The sequence below is a fragment of the Theropithecus gelada genome, chromosome 11 (assembly GCF_003255815.1).
Source record: "Theropithecus gelada isolate Dixy chromosome 11, Tgel_1.0, whole genome shotgun sequence".
NCBI lineage: Eukaryota > Metazoa > Chordata > Mammalia > Primates > Cercopithecidae > Theropithecus > Theropithecus gelada.
This window is the reverse complement of record NC_037679.1, coordinates 126,041,598-126,062,187: the sequence shown is the minus strand read 5'-3', so window position 1 is coordinate 126,062,187 and position 20,590 is coordinate 126,041,598. Positions and strand designations below refer to the sequence as shown.

Here is a 20,590-nt window from a genome sequence, read left to right as displayed (position 1 = left end):
TCCCTGCAGCCCTCTGAAATGCTGACTATTTCACTCCCATACCACTGGGCCTGAGACAGATGCCCCTTTTGCTCCATGTGGCTGCTTTCATTCTCCCTCTCTCCTCTCTAAAACTCCTGTGCTTTAAACCTCATGTCATCGGATTATATCATCCACTATCCAGCATTGTTACCGTGACCTACCAAACACCAACTCATTCCCCTTCATTTCTCATTGCCATTGCCATCATCTCTAGAATTTCTGGTCTTAATTCCTGGCAGTCTCAATACCCACAGAGATGATCTCAATTCTTGAATTCCTATGTATTTATTTGCTTCTTTATTTATTTGAGACAGGGTCTCATTCTGTTGCCTAGACTGGAGTGCAGTGGTGTGACCTTGGCTCACTGCGGCCCCGACCTCCTGGGCTCAAGCGATCCTCCCATCTCAGTGTCCTAAAGTGCTAGGATTACAGGCATGAGCCACTGCACCCAGCCCTGAATTCCTCTTTTCGAGGGATCTTCTCTCCCACGGCAGGCACTCACTCCCACGACTCCCGTGGTTCACTCTCCCGGGTGATTATCGCCCACTTTTGTCCCTTCAAATCTCAGTCCCGCCCCTACCTTCCCTCTCAGCTGCTGACCTTGCTTCCGCCGCAGTGAGGAAATGGAAGCAGGCTGAAGGGGACTCGCTTCACTCACATCTACCCATGTGCTGGCATCCGCATCCACATATTCTGCTTCTCCAAGCATTCCCCTATGTTAAATTTTCTAGCTCCTTCTAAGGGCAATCCTCCATTTTTGACTAGATTCCATCCCTTTCTCCTTTACTCAAGGAAATCAATTGCTCTAGGCTTTCTTGTCTTTTCTTCTTACATCATTAAAATTTCCCACTTTATGGGGTCATGGCCATTAGCATTCACAAATGTTATTTCTTCCATCTTAAAAAGAAACAAAACCCAATAACTTGCATGTGAGCCCATCTCTCCCCTAGCTACCTCCTCATTTCTTTGGTCCTATTTGCAAACAAACTCCATGAAAAACACTTCTATTCTCTGTCTGCAATTCCTCTCCTTTTATTCTCTCTTAAATCTACCATCCTCGGGCTTTTTCTCCCAACACTCTATGGAAACTTCTCTCACTGAGGTGACCAATGACCCTTTGTTGCTAAACACAATGGTCAATATATGTCCTCATCTTGCTTGACCTGTTAGCAGCATCCACACTGTTGATCATTTACTTCCTGGATACCATTTTCTTATTTGGATTTCAGAAAACATTCTCTACTTTCTTTCTACCTCACTACTAGTTTTCAGTCTCCTCTACCAGTTTCTTTTTTTTCCCCTCACCTCTCAATGCTGCAGTGACCCAGGGCTCAGTGCTTGCCCTTTTCTCTCTACATATCTGCCCTTGGTGATTTCACCAATGCCACAGCCTTACATAGCATCTATCTACTGATGGATCCAAAAATTTTTTGTTTTTGTTTTTGTTTTGAGATGGAGTCTCACTCTGTTGCCAAGGCTGGGTGCAGTGGCACAATCTCGGCTCACTGCAACCTCCACCTCCTGGGTTCAAGCAATTCTCTTGCCTCAGCCTCCTGAGTGGCTGGGATTATAGGCGCACACCACCACACCTGGCTAATTTTTTGTATTTTTAGTACAGATGGGGTTTTGTCACATTAGCCAGGCTCGTCTCAAACTCCTGGCCTCAGCTAATCTGCCCACCTTGACCTCCCAAAGTGCTGGAATTACAGGCGTGATCCCAGGCGCCCGGCCAGGATCCAAAATGTATACCTCAATTCCCAGACCTTTCTCCCAAAGTCTTGGCCCTTATTACCCACTATTCACTCAACATCCACAGGTGGACCTCTAATAGAAATTTAAAACTTAACATGTTCAAAACTGAACTTCTGACCTTCCTTCCTTAAATGTGCTTCATTGGAAGGTTTTCCCATCTCAATTGATAACTCCATTTTTCACGTTGGTCAAGTCTGAGGGTTTACTCAGACTAGAGTTCTTTTCTCATATCTCTCTCTCATTCTCTACATTCAACCCATTAGAAAATCCCATTGGGGCCACTCTCAAAAATTATTCAGAATATGAGTACTTTTCACCACTTCTGCCCATCATCCTGGTCCAAACCACCATTTTTGCATATCTGGATGACTGCAGTAACCTCACATTCCTATCCTTGCCTCAATAAAGTCAGGTTACTCCTTTGCTCAACACCTTCCTGTAGCTTCTCATTTCACTTAAGATAAAAGCCTAAATCCTTTCAATGGTCTACAAGGCCTTACATGATCTGGCTTCCTGTTACTTCTCTGACTTCATGACAGTGTGTATTGGTGAAAGGATAGACACACAGAACAATAGAGCAGAATGCAGACTCCAGAAATAGACCTACACAAACATGGCCAATAAATTTTGACAAAAGTGCAAAGGTAAGTCAACAGAGAAAGAGTAGTCTTTTCAACAAATGGACAATTGGACATTTATATGCCATAAAAAGGAACCTCAATCTAAACCGACCCCTTTATGCAAAATTGAACTCAAGGCCCTGCATCAAAAGTCTTAGGACCCCTTTCCAAGAGACCACGGCACTCAATGAGAATCACTCAAAGGGTGGCAGAGTGATCAAGAACACCAAGAGCATCCTAATGTCCTATGTCCATGTGGAACTTATGTTCAATGACATGAACAATTTGCCAGAGTCCTTCAAAGGGACCAAGAAAGCCATCGTCTACCTTACACCTTACCGCTCATCTTTCTGTCCAAGAAGAAGAACTCCATGATGGCCTTCGAGATGCCTTTCCACCTGATGAAGGACTGTGACATCAACTAGCCTTTTTGCTGCAAACTACTTCAAAAGAACAGTGAAGGGTGAAGCAGGAGATGGCTGGGAAGGCTGGGCTTCATACAAGTTAACCTTATAGCAGTTTGGACAATGAATGCTCCAGGTGGCATTTCAAGCCTCCAGGGGTGAGGCCCCCAACAGACCCTATGGGTACTCTTACATACCCAACAGAGCCTATGTCTTTCCTCTGCCAATCACCAATGGAACATATCTTTGCCCTTCTGGCTGCCCCAATCCACAGTCCCCATCTGAGTTCTATCCAGGACCTCCCATGGTGGATGGAGCGATGGGATGTCTGCATTCCCTGTCACTGCCCTATCTGGGCTCATGGAACCTCTGGTCAGCGGCCCCATTGGCCCTGGCCCCTCTGCTCTGGCAGCTAAAGTCAGAGCTGCAGAAGCAGCTGTCAGTGCTGGGCAACCCACACAACACCTACATACTGAGGAACCAGCCTCTGCCACTACACTATTACAGCTCCCTCCTCTGAAAATAAGAAGACGCAGTAGACTCCCTCCCACTTCCCTGTTTCCCAGCCTCTTTGCCTGCTCCTACCCCTCCCCTTGGGGCAGCATCAGTGGCGAGGGGAGGCGACGGAGGGCCTTGTTCCTCCTCCAAGTCTGACTGTAAAGTTACCAGCAACTGGTGATGAAGGAAGAGAGAGGCCACTAGCCTCTGGAGAAGTGCCCCCCAGCTTCCCACACTAGCTCAGAATCCAGGGCGCTGCTCAGCCATGCTCCCTGTTACCATCTTTAGGGCTCTTTTCTGGGGCACAGGTGTCCCCCTTGTTCTATTTTTGCTCTAGTAGCTTCACATGGAGGAGGCTCTCCAGCCACCTCCTCCTTCACAGTCCATCCAGCTCCCTTGGTCTGGCAGCCACTTTACACTCAACCTCCTGAGCTGTGTATCTTCCCCCAGGACCTCCCCAGGCCCTCCTCACATGCCTTCCCCTGGTCTGTGCCAAGCTGTGGAAGGCCACCATCCAGAAACTGTGAGCCCACATTCCCTTCCCAGCCAGGCTCCCACCCCAGGCACACTGGCCTTCCCCGTCCTTGAAGAGTTCCAGGGGTTGGGTGGTGTCAGGAGCAAGGCCACCACATCTGGGGAGGAAGCCCCTGTACTTCCCTGCTAGTGCTTCTGGGATTTCTTTCCTATGCCTTTTCTCCTCTCCCTTCCGTCTAGAAGAGTCTTCTCAACTGGGACAGGAGAATGCATGTCTGTCCCATCATGGAATTTGAGGGCCACTAGGTGGGCTGGGAGAAGGGTCGCTGAGGCCTGGGGCCTGGCCTGGCCCTGTGGGATGCCCATGGCCTGCTGGCCACTCAGCCTGCACTCTCCCTTTAAGCTTCATGCCTGGCTGGTGATATGCTCCCTGGATGCACGGAAATTTGCTCTCATTTTTTCCCAGACTAAGTGTGAAGTGAGAAGATGGTTATTTAAAGAGAATTCTCTAATTATTTGACAAAAATCCAGTTAATATATTAATATAAAATTTAAAAATAGGTCAGGTGCAGTGGCTCACGCCTGTAATCCCAGCACTTTGGGAGGCCGAGACAGGTGGATCACCTGAGGTCAGGAGTTTGAGACCAGCTGACCAACATGGTGAAACCCTGTCACTACTAAAATTACAAAAATCAGCCAGGCATGGTGGCATGTGCCTGTAGTCCCAGCTGCTTAGGAGGCTGAGGCAGGAGAATCGCTTGAACCCAGGAGGTGGAGGCTACGGTGAGCTGAGATCGCGCCACTGCATTCCAACATGGGCAACAGAGCGAGACTCCGTCTCAAAGCAAACAAACAAAACAAAACAAAACCAAAAAACTTACCTAGGAAAAGAAACACCCAATTAAAAATGGGCAAAAATCTTGAAAAGACAATATATCAAAGAGAATACATGGAAGGCAAACAAGCACACAAAAAATGTTCAATATTCTTAGTCAATAGTGAAATGCAAATTAAAACCATAATGAGGTATCACTACACACCTATTAGAGTTGCTAAAATTGTAAAAATACCGTCAAGGCTGGGCCGGACGTGGTGGCTCACGCCTGTAATCGCAGCATTTTGGGAGGCTGAGGTGGGTGGATCACCTGAGGCCAGGAGTTTGAGACTAGCCTGGTCAACACGGTGAAATCCCGTCTCTATAAAAATATTAAAAAATTAGCCAGGTGTGGTGGTGGGTGCCTGTAATCCCAGCTACTTGGGAGGCTGAGGCAGGAAAATCACTTGAACCCCGGAGGCAGAGGTTGCAGCGAGCTGAGATCACGCCATTGCACTCCAGTCTGGGCAACAAGAGCAAAACTCCATCTCAAAAAAGCAAAAATAAACAAAAACAAAAACAAAACAAAACAAAAACAACAAAAAAAACTGTCAATACCAAGGGTTGGAAAGAATAGGGGCAACAGGAACTTTTACACATTGGTAGTGGGAAAGCAAAATGGTACGGCTGCTCTGGAAAACTTAACCATACACTTACCATATGACCTAGCATTCCCACTCTCCTAAGTATTTACTCTAGAAAAATGAAAACTTCACAAAAACATAAGTGTACGTGAATGCTTATAGAAGCTCTAGTCGTAATCACCAAAATCTAAAAACTACTCAACTGTTCTTCAGTAGGTGAACTGATTAAGGCAACCACAATATATCTATAAAGTGGAATAATACTCAGCAATAAAAAGGAACAAACTATTGACACATGTAACAACTTACATGAATCTCAAAGGCATTATGCTGAGAGAAAGGACCCAATCTCAAAAGGTTACATACTGTTTTATTCCACTTATATGACATTCCTGAAAAGAAAAAGAAAAAAAAAAAACCTATAGTGATAGAGAATAGATCACTGGTTATCAGAGGCTGAGGTAGGAGTGGCTTTGACTACAAAGAGTAGCACTGACCAAGAGAGGTTTCTGAAGTGGTGAAACTGGTCTGCCTCCTGATAGTGGTTGTGGCTATATGAATCTATTTACGAGTTAAAATTCATGGAACTGGCCAGGTGCAGTGACGCACACTTGTAACCCCAACACTTTAGGAGGCTGAGGTGAGTGGATCACTTGAGGTCAGGAGTTCGAGACCAGCCTGGCCAACATAGTGAAACCCCATCTCTACTAAAAACACAAAATTTAGCCAAGTGTGGTGGTGCACACCTGTAATCCTAGCTACTCAGGAGCCTGAGGCAGGAGAATCGCTTGAATCTGGGAGGTGGATGTTGCAGTGAGCCAAGATTGCACTACTGTACTCCAGCCTGAGTGACAGAGCAAGACTCTATCTCAATAAAATAAAATAAAATTGATAGAACTGTATACACACACACAAAAATTCTATGAGCCTAAATTGCAAACTAATCCTTACAAACAAACCCATTTTGTTATCTGATTTTCCCCAAAAGCATAATCAAATCACAACTATTAAAAAATGAATTGTCTATATTTTGTTAAGACTTTGCTTTCAAATTCCCAATGGCATTAATAGACATATTTGTTTACTGTAGCTCAGCAAGTGTTAGAAAGAACTTTTCAACCAAAAGAAATATAGCTCTCTCCTGTGGAATCGCATACGCGCTGCAAGTTTGTTGAGAGAATTAAATGCAATAATGAATGTAGTAAAGTGCTAAGCTTCATACCTGGCATATGGTGAGCTCCATAAATGTTAGCTATGATATTATGATCAGTTACGTAAATCAGTTAAAAACAACGAAAGTTCTCCACTGTTTGGTGCACTGCATCATTCCAGAGAGGTACGAGGTCCATTCCCACCAAGTATGGAGAGGAGGAGAGAGACAGGGGCAGGCCAGGAAACAGAAAACTTTCCAGCTAGAGCCAAGCCATGCCTTCACAGAAATGTCAGCTTCACTCAGCTATGTGTAACCACAGCTCCCAATGACCATCAAAGACTGTAAGAAATACTTTGGTTTTTACTGGATACATTAAATAATTCAATCTTTTCCCTATGATTCAGGTCATCGGCAAGAACATCCATTGCTGTACTAGGTAATAATGCAAGGATTTTTTCATGGACTAGCCAGATATGAAAGGGTGTTTATAGTGATAGGAAGATACCTAGATGGCTCTCCTCCTTGTAAATGTGTGTTCCATTTCCTCTTTTGGTGTCAGGATGTCAGCCATGACTTCTTGCTACTGTCGGATGCTGCTGGGGCCTCCTGTGCTGCTCCAATCAAATAGAGCTTCGGTTTTCCTATGTGTGAATAAGTTTGACAACCAAACTTTGAAACAGTAAATATCATTTACAAAGTCCTCTATTTCTTATAAGACACTTTCATGGAAAACATCTCATTTTATCTGCATAAAAATCATGAGGTGTAGGAGAGGTGTTAGTATGATAATGTTTATACAGGAAATGAGAAGTTTAATCACACAACCGGTAAAATGGCTGAGCTAGGACCTGAACTCAGAGTTCCTGATTTCTGGGGTTTTTTTGTTTGTTTGTTTTTGTTTTTTTTTCAGACAGAGTCTCGCTTTGTCGCCAGGCTGGAGTACAGTGGTACAATCTCAGCTCACTGCAACCTCCGCCTCCTGGGTTCAAGCAATTCTCCTCCCTCAGTCTCCTGAATAGCTGGGATTACATGCACACGCTACCACGCCCAGCTAATTTTTGTATTTTCAGGAGACACGGGGTTTCACCATGTTGGCCAGAATGGTCTCGATCTCTTGACCTCATGATCCGCCTGCCTCGGTCTCCCAAAGTGCTGGGATTACAGGCGTGAGCCACCGCGCCCAGCCCAGAGTTCCTGATTTCTAATTCCACACTATTACCAAATCTCCTATGTATCAAATACAGGCACATCTTATATTAATGTGATTAGTTTTATCGAGCTTGGCAAGGTTTTCTTTCTTTTTTTTCAAATTGAAGGTTTGTGACAACTCTGCATTGAGCATGTCTATTGGCTCCAGTTTTCCAACAGCCTGTGCTCACTTTGTGTGTCTGTGGCACATTTTGGTAATTCTTGCAATGTTTCAAGCTTTTTCATTATTACTTTATCTGTTATATTGACATGAACCACATCCATATAAGACAGCAAACTTAACCCATAAACATGTGTGTTCTGACTGCCCCCCTGACCGGCCATTCCCCATCTCTTTCTCCTTGGGCCTTCCTGTTCCCTAACATAAGACAATATTGAAATTAGGCCAATTAATAACCCCACAGTGGCCTCAAAGTGTCCAAGTGAAAGAATCATACTTTCAAGGAAAGGAAGAAATGATGAAGCATATGCCAAATTAGCCATGTTAAGTTAGCTCAGTTAGCTAAATTGTGAATGCAAAGGAAAAGTTCTTGAAGAAAATTAAAAGTGCTACTCCATTGACACATGAATGATAAGAAAGCGAAACAGCCTCATTTCTGACATGAAGAAAAGTCTGGATAGAAGATCAAACCAGCCAAAGCCTAATCCAGAGCAAGGGCTCTTGTTAATTCTTTTTTTTTTTTTTTTGAGACAAAGTCTCTTCCTGTAACTCAGGCTGGAGTGCAGTGGTGTGATCTCGGTTCACTGCAACCGCTGACTGTTGGGTTCAAGCGATTCTCCTGACTCTAGCTGGGATTACAGGCGTGTACCACCACACCCAGCTAATTTTACTAAAAATGTAGAGACAGGGTTTCGTCATGTTGGCCAGCCTGGCCTCAAACTCTTGACCTCAGATGATCTACCCGCCTCAGCCTCCCAAAGTGCTGGGATTACAGGCATGAGCCACCGCACCCGGATGCCTCTCTTCAATTCTACGAAGGCTGAGAGAGGTGAACATGCTGCAAAAGAAAAGTTTGATACTAGCAGAGGTTAGTTTATGAGGTTGAAGGAAAGAAGCCATCTCCATAACATAAAGCGCAAGGTGAAGTAGCAAGTGCTGATGTCATTAACTGATGCAGTAAGTGATCCAGCAGATCTAGCTAAGATCATTGATAAAGGTAAACTAAACTAAAAAATAGATTTTCAACACAGACAAAATAACCTTATAGAAGAAACCTTGTAGAAGAAGAATTTGTAAAAACACACAAATTTATTGATCATAGTTCTGCAGGCTGAAGATCTAAGATTAAGGTGCTGGCAGGTTCAGTGTCTGGTGAGGGCTGCTCTCTCTGTCCAAGATGGCACTTTGTTGCTGTGCCTTCCAGAGAGGATGAATGCTGTGTCCTCATACGCTGGAAAGGACAAAAGGGCCAAAAGGCCTAGCTAGTTCCCTCCAGCCCCTATATAAAGTCGCTAATCTCATTCACCAACTAAGTGCCTGACCTCTTAATATTATCACATTGATGATTAAGTTTCAGTGCATGAATTTGAAAGGGGCACATTCAGACCATAGCAGCTATCGTATTAAAACTTCATATACTTTTCTAGAAATTTCATTAGCTTGAGGCAGGGTTCGGAAGAGGGAAACCTGTGCTCTTGGCAGCTACGGTGACATGGCAAAGAATGGCACATCAGAGCCAGTGTTCCTGAGTTCAGATCATGGCCTGTCACTTGGTACCCATGTGCTCTGGACAAGTGATCTGACCTCTCTTTGATCCATGTGCCCCATCAGTAAAATAGGGGTAGAATATAAAAGGAATTGCCTCAGTAGGGTTGTTAGAAAGATTCAGCAGTTAAGGCATGTAAGGTATTTAGAACACTGTCTGGCACTCAATAAATGTTGTTATTTTCACTTTAAATTATAGGCTTAATCTCTACTAAGGTCAATAATTCATTTGATAACTCCAATCTTCTGCATTCCACCTGAAGGCGCCTCTTATGTGACATCTTTTTATCACATATATACCAATTCTGGTTAGGAATACTGCATAACTGCTTTGTATACTTTGTAAATATTGCAGTTAATTCTAACATATCTTTTTTTTTTTGAGACGCAGTCTCGCTCTGTTGCCCAGGCTGGAGTGCAGTGGCCAGATCTCAGCTCACTGCAAGCTCTGCCTCCTGGGTTTACACCATTCTCCTGCCTCAGCCTCCTGAGTAGCTGGGACTGCAGGTGCCCGCCACCTCGCCCGGCTCGTTTTTTGTATTTTTTTAGTAGAGACGGGGTTTCACCGTGTTAGCCAGGATGGTCTCAATCTCCTGACCTCGTGATCCGCCCGTCTCGGCCTCCCAAAGTGCTGGGATTACAGGCTTGAGCCACCGTGCCCAGCCAATTCTAACATATCTTATATTGGAGACATTAACTGGTAATTGGGAGCATTAAGTTGTAATAAGTTTCATTAACCTATTTTACGGTTTCATTAATGTGGATTTTAGTTTAGTTTAGTACAAATAAGTATAAAAGTAAATATATTCTAGTATATTATACCTACAGGTTGAAGATAGAATAAATGAAATTCAAACTTATTTACTAAATATCTGTTTACACCCTACAGCAATCTGCTTTCTTTATGCTCTTACCAAAATAATGCTGTGTCAAGAGAACTCAGAGATTTCTTCACTCTGTCTATGATTGGCCCTGTAGGATTAACTCCTAATTAGGTTAAGTTTAACTATTAATTTGGTTCTCCAATTTGGGTGACCAGTTTTTCTTTATACTCCCTGGATTTTATAAAATTATTATTGTTGTTATTATTTTTGAGGCAGACTCTCGCTGTGTCGCCAGGCTGGAGTGCAGTGGCACGATCACGGTTCAATGCAATCTCTGCCTCCCGGGTTCAAGCAATTCTCTGCCTCAGCCTCCTGAGTAGTTGGGGACAGGCACCCACCACCACGCCTGGCTAAATTTTTAGTAGAAATGGGGTTTCACCACCTTGGCCAGGCTGATCTTGAGCTCACGACCTTGTGATCTACCTGCCTTGGCCTCCCAAAGTGCTGGGATTACAGGCATAAGCCACCACGCCCGGCCTGTAAAATTATTTAAAGCAGTTTACCACTAAATTCATATGTACAATAAGGCTAATAAAAATGTTTAAAAGTGAGAAATAGATTTTAAAAAAAAACCTAGGTTAGTGTTTTATACTTAAGCATAGCCCCAGAGCTTCTTAACTGTCAAGGCAGAAATAAAAATGTGTAATTCTACTGCCTGATTCATATCATGATAGAAAGAATTTTTGAGGTGATAAATTCAAAGAGATATTTATCTCATGTCTCTTACCCTAAGAATATAGATCTACATAACGAGTTATATTGTCAATGATATTTTTGGAGGACGCAGAACATTATTAATGATAATTGCTTATGTTTATTACGTATTCACTCTATATCAATATAATCTTAATATAAATTTTACAAACATCATGAATTTAATACTAAAACTTTCAGCAGAGCTGACTAGAATACTGATTTTCTAAAACCTAATTCAGTAATTTTTCCATTTTTCACCATACTATCCTGTAACTACTATTTATGGAAGAGAATTTGACATTGTAATCACACACAAACACACACACACACAGGTAAATCTTTCACACTGCACCCAACACATATGCATGCACACACACCGTTGCCAGGACAACAATACTACTGAAACAGGAAATGAGTCCTTTTAGTAAAGAAAAATGATCCCATTAATTAAGTTATTAAATACACAGCTTCTATCAAACTGATCATTTACTATATTTTGGGTTGGTTATCCTTGCACATTTCTCATGGTCCATTATGTCATAACTGTTCTAAGTTACATGATCTCTCTTCCAATCGCTGTACATCAGTTAATGCATATAGTACAAAAAATAAAACTGAGCTTACAAGGAAATCAAATCTGAGATTTCAACTTAATACCAACCATTAAAAGTCTGTATCAATACACCAAAAAATAGAATTTATTCCTATTCTCCTTTTATGTTAGCTCTAAATGTTAATAATAATTCTTTTAGGTACAGCGAAATAAAATGTATCTGCTGGATTAAAAACAAAAACAAAAACTCAGGGTTATAGTAATATTACCAGCTCTCACCCCATCAGAAAGAACATTAACAAATACATTGTTGGCACACATGAAACACGAGACTTTTTATTTTCTTTTAGTTACCTGACAAATCTGAAGAAACACATTCATAGGCTAAAGTGCCTCAAGCTGTTTTAGATCAAAAATACCTAAATGTGGATATAACAAGTTATTCTCTTACTGCAAATCTACTATCGAAAATGCATAAAAATTGAAGGGTCACAACCAATTGATTTCTTCAGGAGATCATGGTGCTCATAGCAATGTCCCAATTGTGAGCCTTCCTCAACTTTGACAGGCCAAAAAATCTAAATTAGTGGTTCTTAAAATGTGGTTTCCAGAGCAGCAGCCCCCACGTCACCTGGGAACTTGTTAGAGACGCAAATTATCGGGTCCTACCTCGATCTACTGAATCAGAATCTCTGGGAGAGGGCCCCATGTTCATGGGCTGATGAGTTCTCCAGGTGATTCAGATGTTCCTTCAAGTTTGAGAACTGATCTGAATGAAAGGCTCTTCAATTTGTTTTTCTTTTGCTGCTTCCATTCATTCCTAACTTGTAACTTCATGCTTAATTAACTTCTGCCACTCATCATAAATCTACTCATTGGAACTGCCCTCAAGCGCGGCTGTGTAAGTGAGGATGCTCCATCAATCATCACCACCTTGACTCACCCAGAAAAGCATCTGTGGATTCCCTGCCCCATCCTCAACCTTGGCTGTTCTTGGCTCAGCTGCAGCTGCTAAACAACGGAGATTGCAGCTTTCAGAGGAGCCATCCAACTAGCCATCAAGACTGCTCTACTCATTGGTCACATTCTTCTCCATAAACCACCTGCATGCATGTGCACATGGTCCTCATGTTGCCTATGCCACGCCCTCTCTGCCAACTTGCACGTGACCCTGCTGCTCATGGCTGCTGAGGTTGCTCCCTGCAAATGTTTGGTGACTTGCTTAATCCAGAATGGTGGGCTTTGGCTCCACATGACCCTCTGTCCACTTCTGCAGTGGATGCTGGATTGTGCCACTGCACTCCAGATTGGGCAACAGAGTGACACCCTGTCTCAGAAAGAAGGAACCAAAGAGTAGCTGGGGTTTTAATAGTTGTTCACGTCGGAGGGAAATGAGGAGGCCCTGGTATCCTGAAAACTGTCTCATGTTCTCAGTACTCAACACTAACTTCCACTTGACTGGATCCTTTCTCTGTCTTCACAAGTCATATTGCTATATTTGGGCATATCCAAAGATAATGAGATAAGTAAACCAGAAACCTTGCTGTCAGTATTCATTAGTTCATTGTAATATGAACATGTGTAAATGTAAATTATCTAGAAAATTCCAATAAATTCCGGACAACTTATATCTTATGAAAGTGAAACCCTATTTGCAATATGTCACTTATTTCAAATGTGGATTACTTCTCTTATAGTTTACAATATTGAAGAATATTTTCATCCTACATATTTCTATCACTAAAATGCTCAACTAGTGAGCCCATTTGGTTGTGGACCTGTCAATCACCACTGCATTGGTGTAGGAGTTAGAGGACGTCTGCGTCTCTTCTACAGTTTTCATATCAAGTTTCCAAAAATGCTCTTACAGGGTTTGATGGATGAAGCTACTTTTGGCTATCTCTGTTTCCAACATCATCCACTAAAGGATGACTCTGCCAGTCTGAAAATGATATGGCAGGTGATGCTGCCTTGGAAAATCTAACAAGGAATAGTGAGTTCGGTGGATGCTCAACACTCACAGACCGAGAGAGACTCCCTGACCTAATTCATTCCAGCCGTAATTTGCTGCCTTCTCTATAACCAGAAAAATAGTTTGGGGATCTGCATCACCAGACTCGAAGACTTCTCAGGACACTCGCCTAGGCTGTCATTCCCTGTGAGCAGTGCCCTGAGCCAACACCACCGTCAGTTGGAATTGGGGCTGATACAGAGCATTACAGTCAACCGTTCTTCTCCACATTGTATTAAACCAGGTAATGCAGGGAGGAAGTGCTAAGGTCACTGTATTTTGAAAACACCTTTGCAGAAATAGTAAGGCCAATTCCCAAGTCCACAATACATACAAAACTTAATTATCAATAAACAATAAAAGAGAGAAAAGCTCGTCTCAGAACAAGCTAGCTATCATTTCACTAAAAAATACGGAAAAGTTGCTAGCTCAGTATTAGTTGTTTTGTGCTTAATACAGCTCCTCTGATTAAATCAAAAGTGTTATTCCTCTCTGCTATGGAGAGAACTTTCTTATTTCTCCCTCTCACAAATCTCTCATAGGGAATTCGTTTGTTTACCTCTTTCAGATCCTGAACGACAGCGGTGAGCCTCTCATTTTCTGCCTGTACATTAGTGACCACAGCCCGGCTCTGTTTCAGCTCATTCTGCATCTCCAAGATCTTCCCCAGATAATAAGCCTCCTTTGATGCTGACTCCTGCAGAAGCGTTTCCTCCCGAGTCTCTCCATCTTCAGCAACCTTCCGGTGGATGGAGAAGGACTGCCCAAATGCCTGCAGAGTATGTGGGAAGAAACAGAGTGCACAATGAAATGCATCCTAGCCCTCTTTTCAGACTTGGGAAAATGTTTTCTTCTGCTTTTATGTGTAAGAAAAGCTACTGTGCAAGACCCCTGAAATATAACAGTCTAGCAGCTCTCACTGATGCTTGAAATAATTCAATTCACTCAACAAGGAAAAAGAAAATTTTAAAATACCTTGCGAAAAAAGATGTAATGCATTAAAGAAAACTTGAAAAAAGTTGCTTGCTTTATGTTCTCATTTTTTTCGACAACTCTTATCAAGAAATAGTTCAGTGCTAATAAGCCCATCAAAATTCATGTCATCTTCATTTTTTAAAAAATTCCACAAATATTTTACAAGAAAGAAAACAATCATTTAGTGTGCTTTCTAACATATTGGCAGTAAGGACAGTCCAATTATAAACAGTATCCTTAAGAGTTAAAATTACCAAACAGCATTTAAATTGCCCAGTACCACAAAAAAAGACACTGAATATCATCTCTGTATAAGAAAACATATGTGTCTGTTTATTTGTGCAAAAAGAAATACAGGAGAAAAAAAGTAGAAACTAAACGGGTTACTTATGGGGTGGGTGGGAATGGGGTGGGAAGAATGGGAGAGTGAGATGTGACAGAAGGGATAAGGTGGGATGACACTTTTCTGAAATGCCTTTTCACATAGTTCTTCTTTCTTTTTGAGATGGAGTCTAGCTTGTCACCCAGGCTGGAGTGCAGTGGTGTGATCTCGGCTCACTGCAACCTCCATCTCCTGGGTTCGAGCAATTCTCCTACTCCAGCCTCCCATGTAGCTGGGACTACAGGCGCCCACCACCACGCCCAGCTAATTTTTGTCCTTTTAGTAGAGAAGGGGTTTTACCATGTTGGCCAGGCTGGTCTCAAACTCCTGACCTCAAGTGATCCAACCGCCTCGGTCTCCCAAAGTGCTGGGATTACAGGCGTGAGCCACCGTGCCCGGCCCCTTTTCACAGAGTTCAGACTCTAAGAACTATAGTCATGTTTCACATCCCCCAAATAAATAATAATTAAAACCAACCTGTCGGTATTGAGGGAACCCAAAATGGAACACAAACAGTAACAAAAGAACCTAGCTGTATTACAAATGAAAAACAACAGCCACCATGAAAGAGGTAAGAAAGAAAATATCTAACCTAATTTTGGAAATCAGTACTTTTATTATATACCTTAAGACTAGACAAAAAGGACTGTACCCAAACACTATATAGTCTTTCTGGTAAACTTGTTTCTCATAGGGATTATGGAAATCACAGTTCTGAAACTTCTTTACATATATACTAGGGTTGAGCAAATAGGTAAATATATTGTAGATAATGAATGCCAGGTTTCTAATTGTTGGAGAAAAAGCCGCGAGTAAGGAAAAAGAGATATCTAAAAGGAAACTAGTGGTATTGAGCTGTAAGTGGAAGTATCAGTAAGTGGATAAACTTATTGTTTTTAATAGGTAGATAAATATTCATAGGTATACAGATATGGAGAGAGAGGGAGAGAGAAACATGTTCGTGTATGTGTATATACAGACACATTATTTCCTAGCACTGTAAGGAGAGGGCCTAGAAGCAATGATATACCAGTAGCAATGAGCATATCCAGCACCCAGATTTTGTTTCTAAATACCAACCTCCAGTACAAAGAACTAGGGTCTTTGGTGAAGTTACTGATTCTAGGACTGACACATCTTGTGATGCCAGAGTTACAAAATGCATTTAAAAGATGACGGGGATGTGTCAAAAGGAGACAAGAGCCTGTCTGATGGGGCTTCCAATGGCCAAATCTGAGATATTTTGAGAAAAAAATTATAGTAATTATATCTCCACATTAACACAATAAATGAATAAATGGCAGAAGAAAGAACAGCTCTTCCTTACAATAGAATTCTAATAAAATAGAAGGAATGATGGAAATAAAATGTATCAGCATTTAGCAAACATTAATAATCGTTACAGGTAAGAATCATCAATAGAATCTAAAATTAATGGGCAAAAGTATGATGAGAAGCAGGATGTTTGCAGAGTCTTAAAGCGTCTCCTACCAAGGTACTTATCAATTCTAATGGGAAAAATAGTAACTTTGCAGTGGAGAAACCTGGTAGACACCACCTTATCTAAGTGACCAAAACTTAGATCAACAGCAATGAGACATACTGACATCATATACCCTCTGATATACTTTGGGGGCCGGGGGCAGTGGCTCGCGTCTGTAATCCTGCTCTTTGGGAGACAGAGGTGGGAGACAGATCATCTGAGGTCAGGAGTTCGAGACCAGCCTGGCCAACATGGCAAAACCCTGTCTCTACTAAAAATACAAAAATTATCCAGGTGTGGTGGTGTGTGCCTGTGGTCCCAGGTATACAGGAGGCTGAGGCAGGAGAATCACTTGAACCCAGGAGACGGAGGTTGCAGTGAGCCGAGACTGTGCCACTGCACTCTAGCAAGGCAACAGAGGGAGACTCCTTCTCAAAAAAAACAAAAAACAAAAAACCATTGGGAAGGGCACAACGTAACTTCAATGGTAATTCTTATCCTAAGAAAACATCAGACAAACTCAAACTGGGGATGTTGTACAAAATTACTGGTCAGGACTCTTCAAAAGCAGTTAAGTTGCAAAAATTATAGAAAGACTCCTCCAGACTAGATGAAACTAAGAAGACATCACAATTAAGTGTTGTATGGGATTCTGGACTGGATCCTGGGCTTTAAAAAGGACACTAGTAGGACAATCGGCAAACTGAAATAAGTTATTTAGGTTAGTTAGTGATGCTATTGTACCAACATCAATTTCTGTTTCCTTCACTGTACTACGGTTATGTAAGATGGTAACATTTGGGGAAGTTGCATCAAGGGTACATGAAAATCAGTGTAGTATTTTGGGGCAACTTTTTTCTAAGTCTAAAGTTATTTCAAACAAAAAGTTAAAAAATAAATAAATGTAGTCTCTGCCTTAAAAGAGTTGATAGATTTGGTGAAATACTGGCACACAGAGTTATGAAAGAAGAGAAGGACACGAACACCAAGGAGATACTATATTCAATGAGAAGTACTGTGGCTTTCTGGCATAACTTGTGATTTTATTACATTTTGAAATTTAAAATGTCATAGCAGTCTAGACCCGGTGGCTAATGCCTGTAATTCTAGCACTTTGGGAGGCCGAGGTGGCAGATCACTTGAAGTCAGGCATTCGAGACCAGCCTGGCCAACATCACAAAACTCCGTCTCTGTTAAAATACAAAAATTAGCTGGGCGTGTTTGTGCATGCCTGTAATCCCAGCTACTTGGGTGGCTGAGGCAGGAGAATCACTTGAACCTGGGAAATGGAGGTTGTAGTGAGCCGAGATCATGCCACTGCACTCCAGCCTGGGCAACACAGCGAGACTCTGTCTCAAAAATAAAATAAAATAAAATAAAATAAAATAAAATAAAATAAAATGTCGCAGCATATTGCTTCTGGACTATGCTATCATCTATAAAAAGATTAGGCTGGAATGAACCTGTGAAACTTAGTTTCATATTTGTTATAAACCTTAAGGAGGAAAAGATATGTGTTAATCAATGTAAGAAACAACTTATAAAAACAATCTGGTACTCCTCCCTAAATTACACTCACAGAAACAGAAATTTAAAAAAACAAAAACAAAAATAAAAAGCACTTAAAACCCATGTCTGAGTTAAACTACCTTAGAATCTTGACATGGATCAAAATCAAAAGATAGTCCCTAAGCATCAATGAGACAGAAATATTCCAGTATCGATGTCCATCTGTACATACAGAGTAAAATATTGCTGGTGCCTGGCTTGTTCAGTCTCTCAACAGAAATTCTTATTTGAGTAGTCAGATTTCCAGATGTGGTGATGAGCACAGGTACTCATGAATAGATGAGAAATTATCTTTGCAGATGATGTTGACTTTGCGCTTGCATCAGTAATGATCAGATTCTGAGGTCAATTCTGAATTCAGTACCCATTAAAAGGCCTCTGGAGGGGAAGCGTCTGATAGCCTCTCTCCCTCTCCCCACTGTGGCCTGCTGAGTCTTCAACAGATCATCACCCTGCACAGGACTCCTCACTATATAGTCAAGTATTAGTACAATTTAAAATTAGCATGAACTGTCAAGAATCCCAGCTGGCTTTTTTTTTTTCCACAACTGTTTCCCCATTTCTACGTACAGGAAACTGGAAATGTCTGTCACAAGGCCATTTTCTTCACTCTGCCAGAGTAAAAGCAATAATTTGGCCATTCTGTGGCTCTCGTATTTTTCGCAGCACACAGGCAATGCTCTCTTGCCAGCTAAAACAACCCCTAAAGTCTTAAGAGCAAGTGACTTTATTATTCCACCCATGATTTAAAGTTTTCAAAAAGTGTACTCTGGATCTAGCACCAAAGGAGATAAACATTTCAGATACAGACCCAGAATAGATTTTCAAAAAAGAATCAAGAATTGAAATTGCAAATATCCAAATGTTGATAAATCCTCCATTCATATTTATTCCAGTTCAGAAACCTTAACTGAACATATGGGTTTCCAAAATTAGCCATGATATTTATGAAGAACTTGGCCCTTCACTGGACCTGATTTGAAAAACAATGAAAGTATATGAGGTTATCCAAGGACACTAACCATCATGTTTTTTACTTGAAATAGCAAAATAACACCAATCCTGCACAAGCTCAAGGTGCCTCATGATCCGCATTTGAAAATCCACTGAGAACTAAGAACACTACTCAGAAAATGGCTGCTTTTAAGAAAGGGAGGGGGAAGGAGGAAACACTCCTATTTTAATGTAATTCCTAACTGTCAGCAACTAGAATTGGGCATGACACCCAACTGACATCTATCATCTGGCTACTTGTTAAAGTTGATTTACCAGACTTGTCTGGCCCCACCAGGTACCTCCTTCCTCCATCACCTCCTGAGTATCTCCTGACAAAGCCAGGCCTGATAGAAGGGAAACAATGTTTTTCAAGGTTACTGAAGCTGCATTTTTGGCTGAAATCATAAAACTAGCTTCAATCTGTATTTATAGGAGCTTTAGGGTAGTCGTGCTTCTAGTTATATTTTGTTCAGATCGCAAATTCCTTTTAGGTACTGCAATCATTTCAAGGGTAATTTTTGTTTAAAATAAGTTGAAGTAAACTGACATTTTTCTATATACGTTTAGAATGTATTATGATTTCTTGTCATGCCTGTAGCTATAATTGCACAACATCACTTTTAGTATATTCCATTGCATGGAGCAAATTTGCTTTAAATTAGATGTGACTGTAAGTCCAGTTAGCTACTTAATAAGTACTTTGCTTTCTCCTTCTACTTACATGACTTCTTAATGCAAAGAAAATTGATATTTTATGTGTTCATATTCAGGATGATATGTTAACTAATAAACAGAAATTTCTTACCCATTATTCTTTATAATATGCAAGATAAAAGAAATAAAAATTTGACTAGTATATTTAATATCACTTTATCTTTAAAATGTTCTCTTTGGTCACAGAATTTTCATTCGTTCATCTTAAGAACTGTGGCAGAACGTGTACTAGGTCACCCAATGACATTAGACAAAATACTTTTGATTTGAAACTGCAAAATAATACTAAAATTCATTCGTTCATTTGTTATTCATTCACTCGGCAAGTATTTACAAAGCACTGTACTATGACAGGCACTGCTTTAGGCACTGGAGGATTCAGCTATGTTCTGGGAAAACAAAAAACAAAAAACTGCGATCCAGAGCATGTATTCTAGTGGAACATAAACAAATCATTAGGTGCATGGCGTGGCATAGTGTTGAAAAAGTTCTGAGAAGAAAATGGAGGCAAGATAAGAACATAGGCTAGCAGTACCCAATGGAACTTTCTGTGATGATGTATCTGTGTTGTCCAATATGGTAACTATTAGCCACACGCGGCTACTGAGCTTTTGAAATGTGGCTGGTATGACCAAAGTACTGAATTTTTTATTTTATGTCATTTAATTAATTTTAGTTGTCATATATGGCTAGTGACTACTATGTTGGACAGGAATAGAGGGCAACCCAGGTGTGTTCAGTGGGAACCTCATATAGAAAGGGCAGGCAGGGAAGAGGTGACGTTTGGGCAGAGACTGGAACAAAGTGAGGGAGTGACCTAGAACCTGGCCTTTCCCCCAGAGAAGAACGAACCTGGCCTTTCCCCCAGTGCTTACAGCACTGCTATGGTGCCTCTTTAAAGACAATCACTGGCCATTCTTTATAGTCTCTTCTGAAGTATTTTAAGATCTGAGTGCTCCAGAGGATATTCAGACATAATCTAACTTGTAGGAAGAAAAAGGTTGCCTAGTGGCCTGACATGGTACTCCCTCCC

At 41.5% G+C, this 20,590-nt stretch overlaps 1 protein-coding gene across 8 annotated transcripts in view; it reads right to left on the bottom strand.

Annotated features, from left to right (window-relative positions):
• The window catches only part of BICD1 (BICD cargo adaptor 1), a 271,468-nt gene that overhangs the window by 152,089 nt on the left and 98,789 nt on the right, over window positions 1-20,590 (bottom strand). For all 8 annotated transcript variants that reach the window (XR_003121813.1, XM_025402491.1, XM_025402492.1 and 5 more), the window contains exon 2: window positions 13,998-14,210. Coding sequence is in view for 7 of the 8 variants with exons in the window: in XM_025402491.1 (XP_025258276.1) it covers window positions 13,998-14,210 (213 nt within the window). In the remaining variant the exon portion in view is untranslated. The remainder of the gene's footprint in view (window positions 1-13,997; window positions 14,211-20,590) is intronic.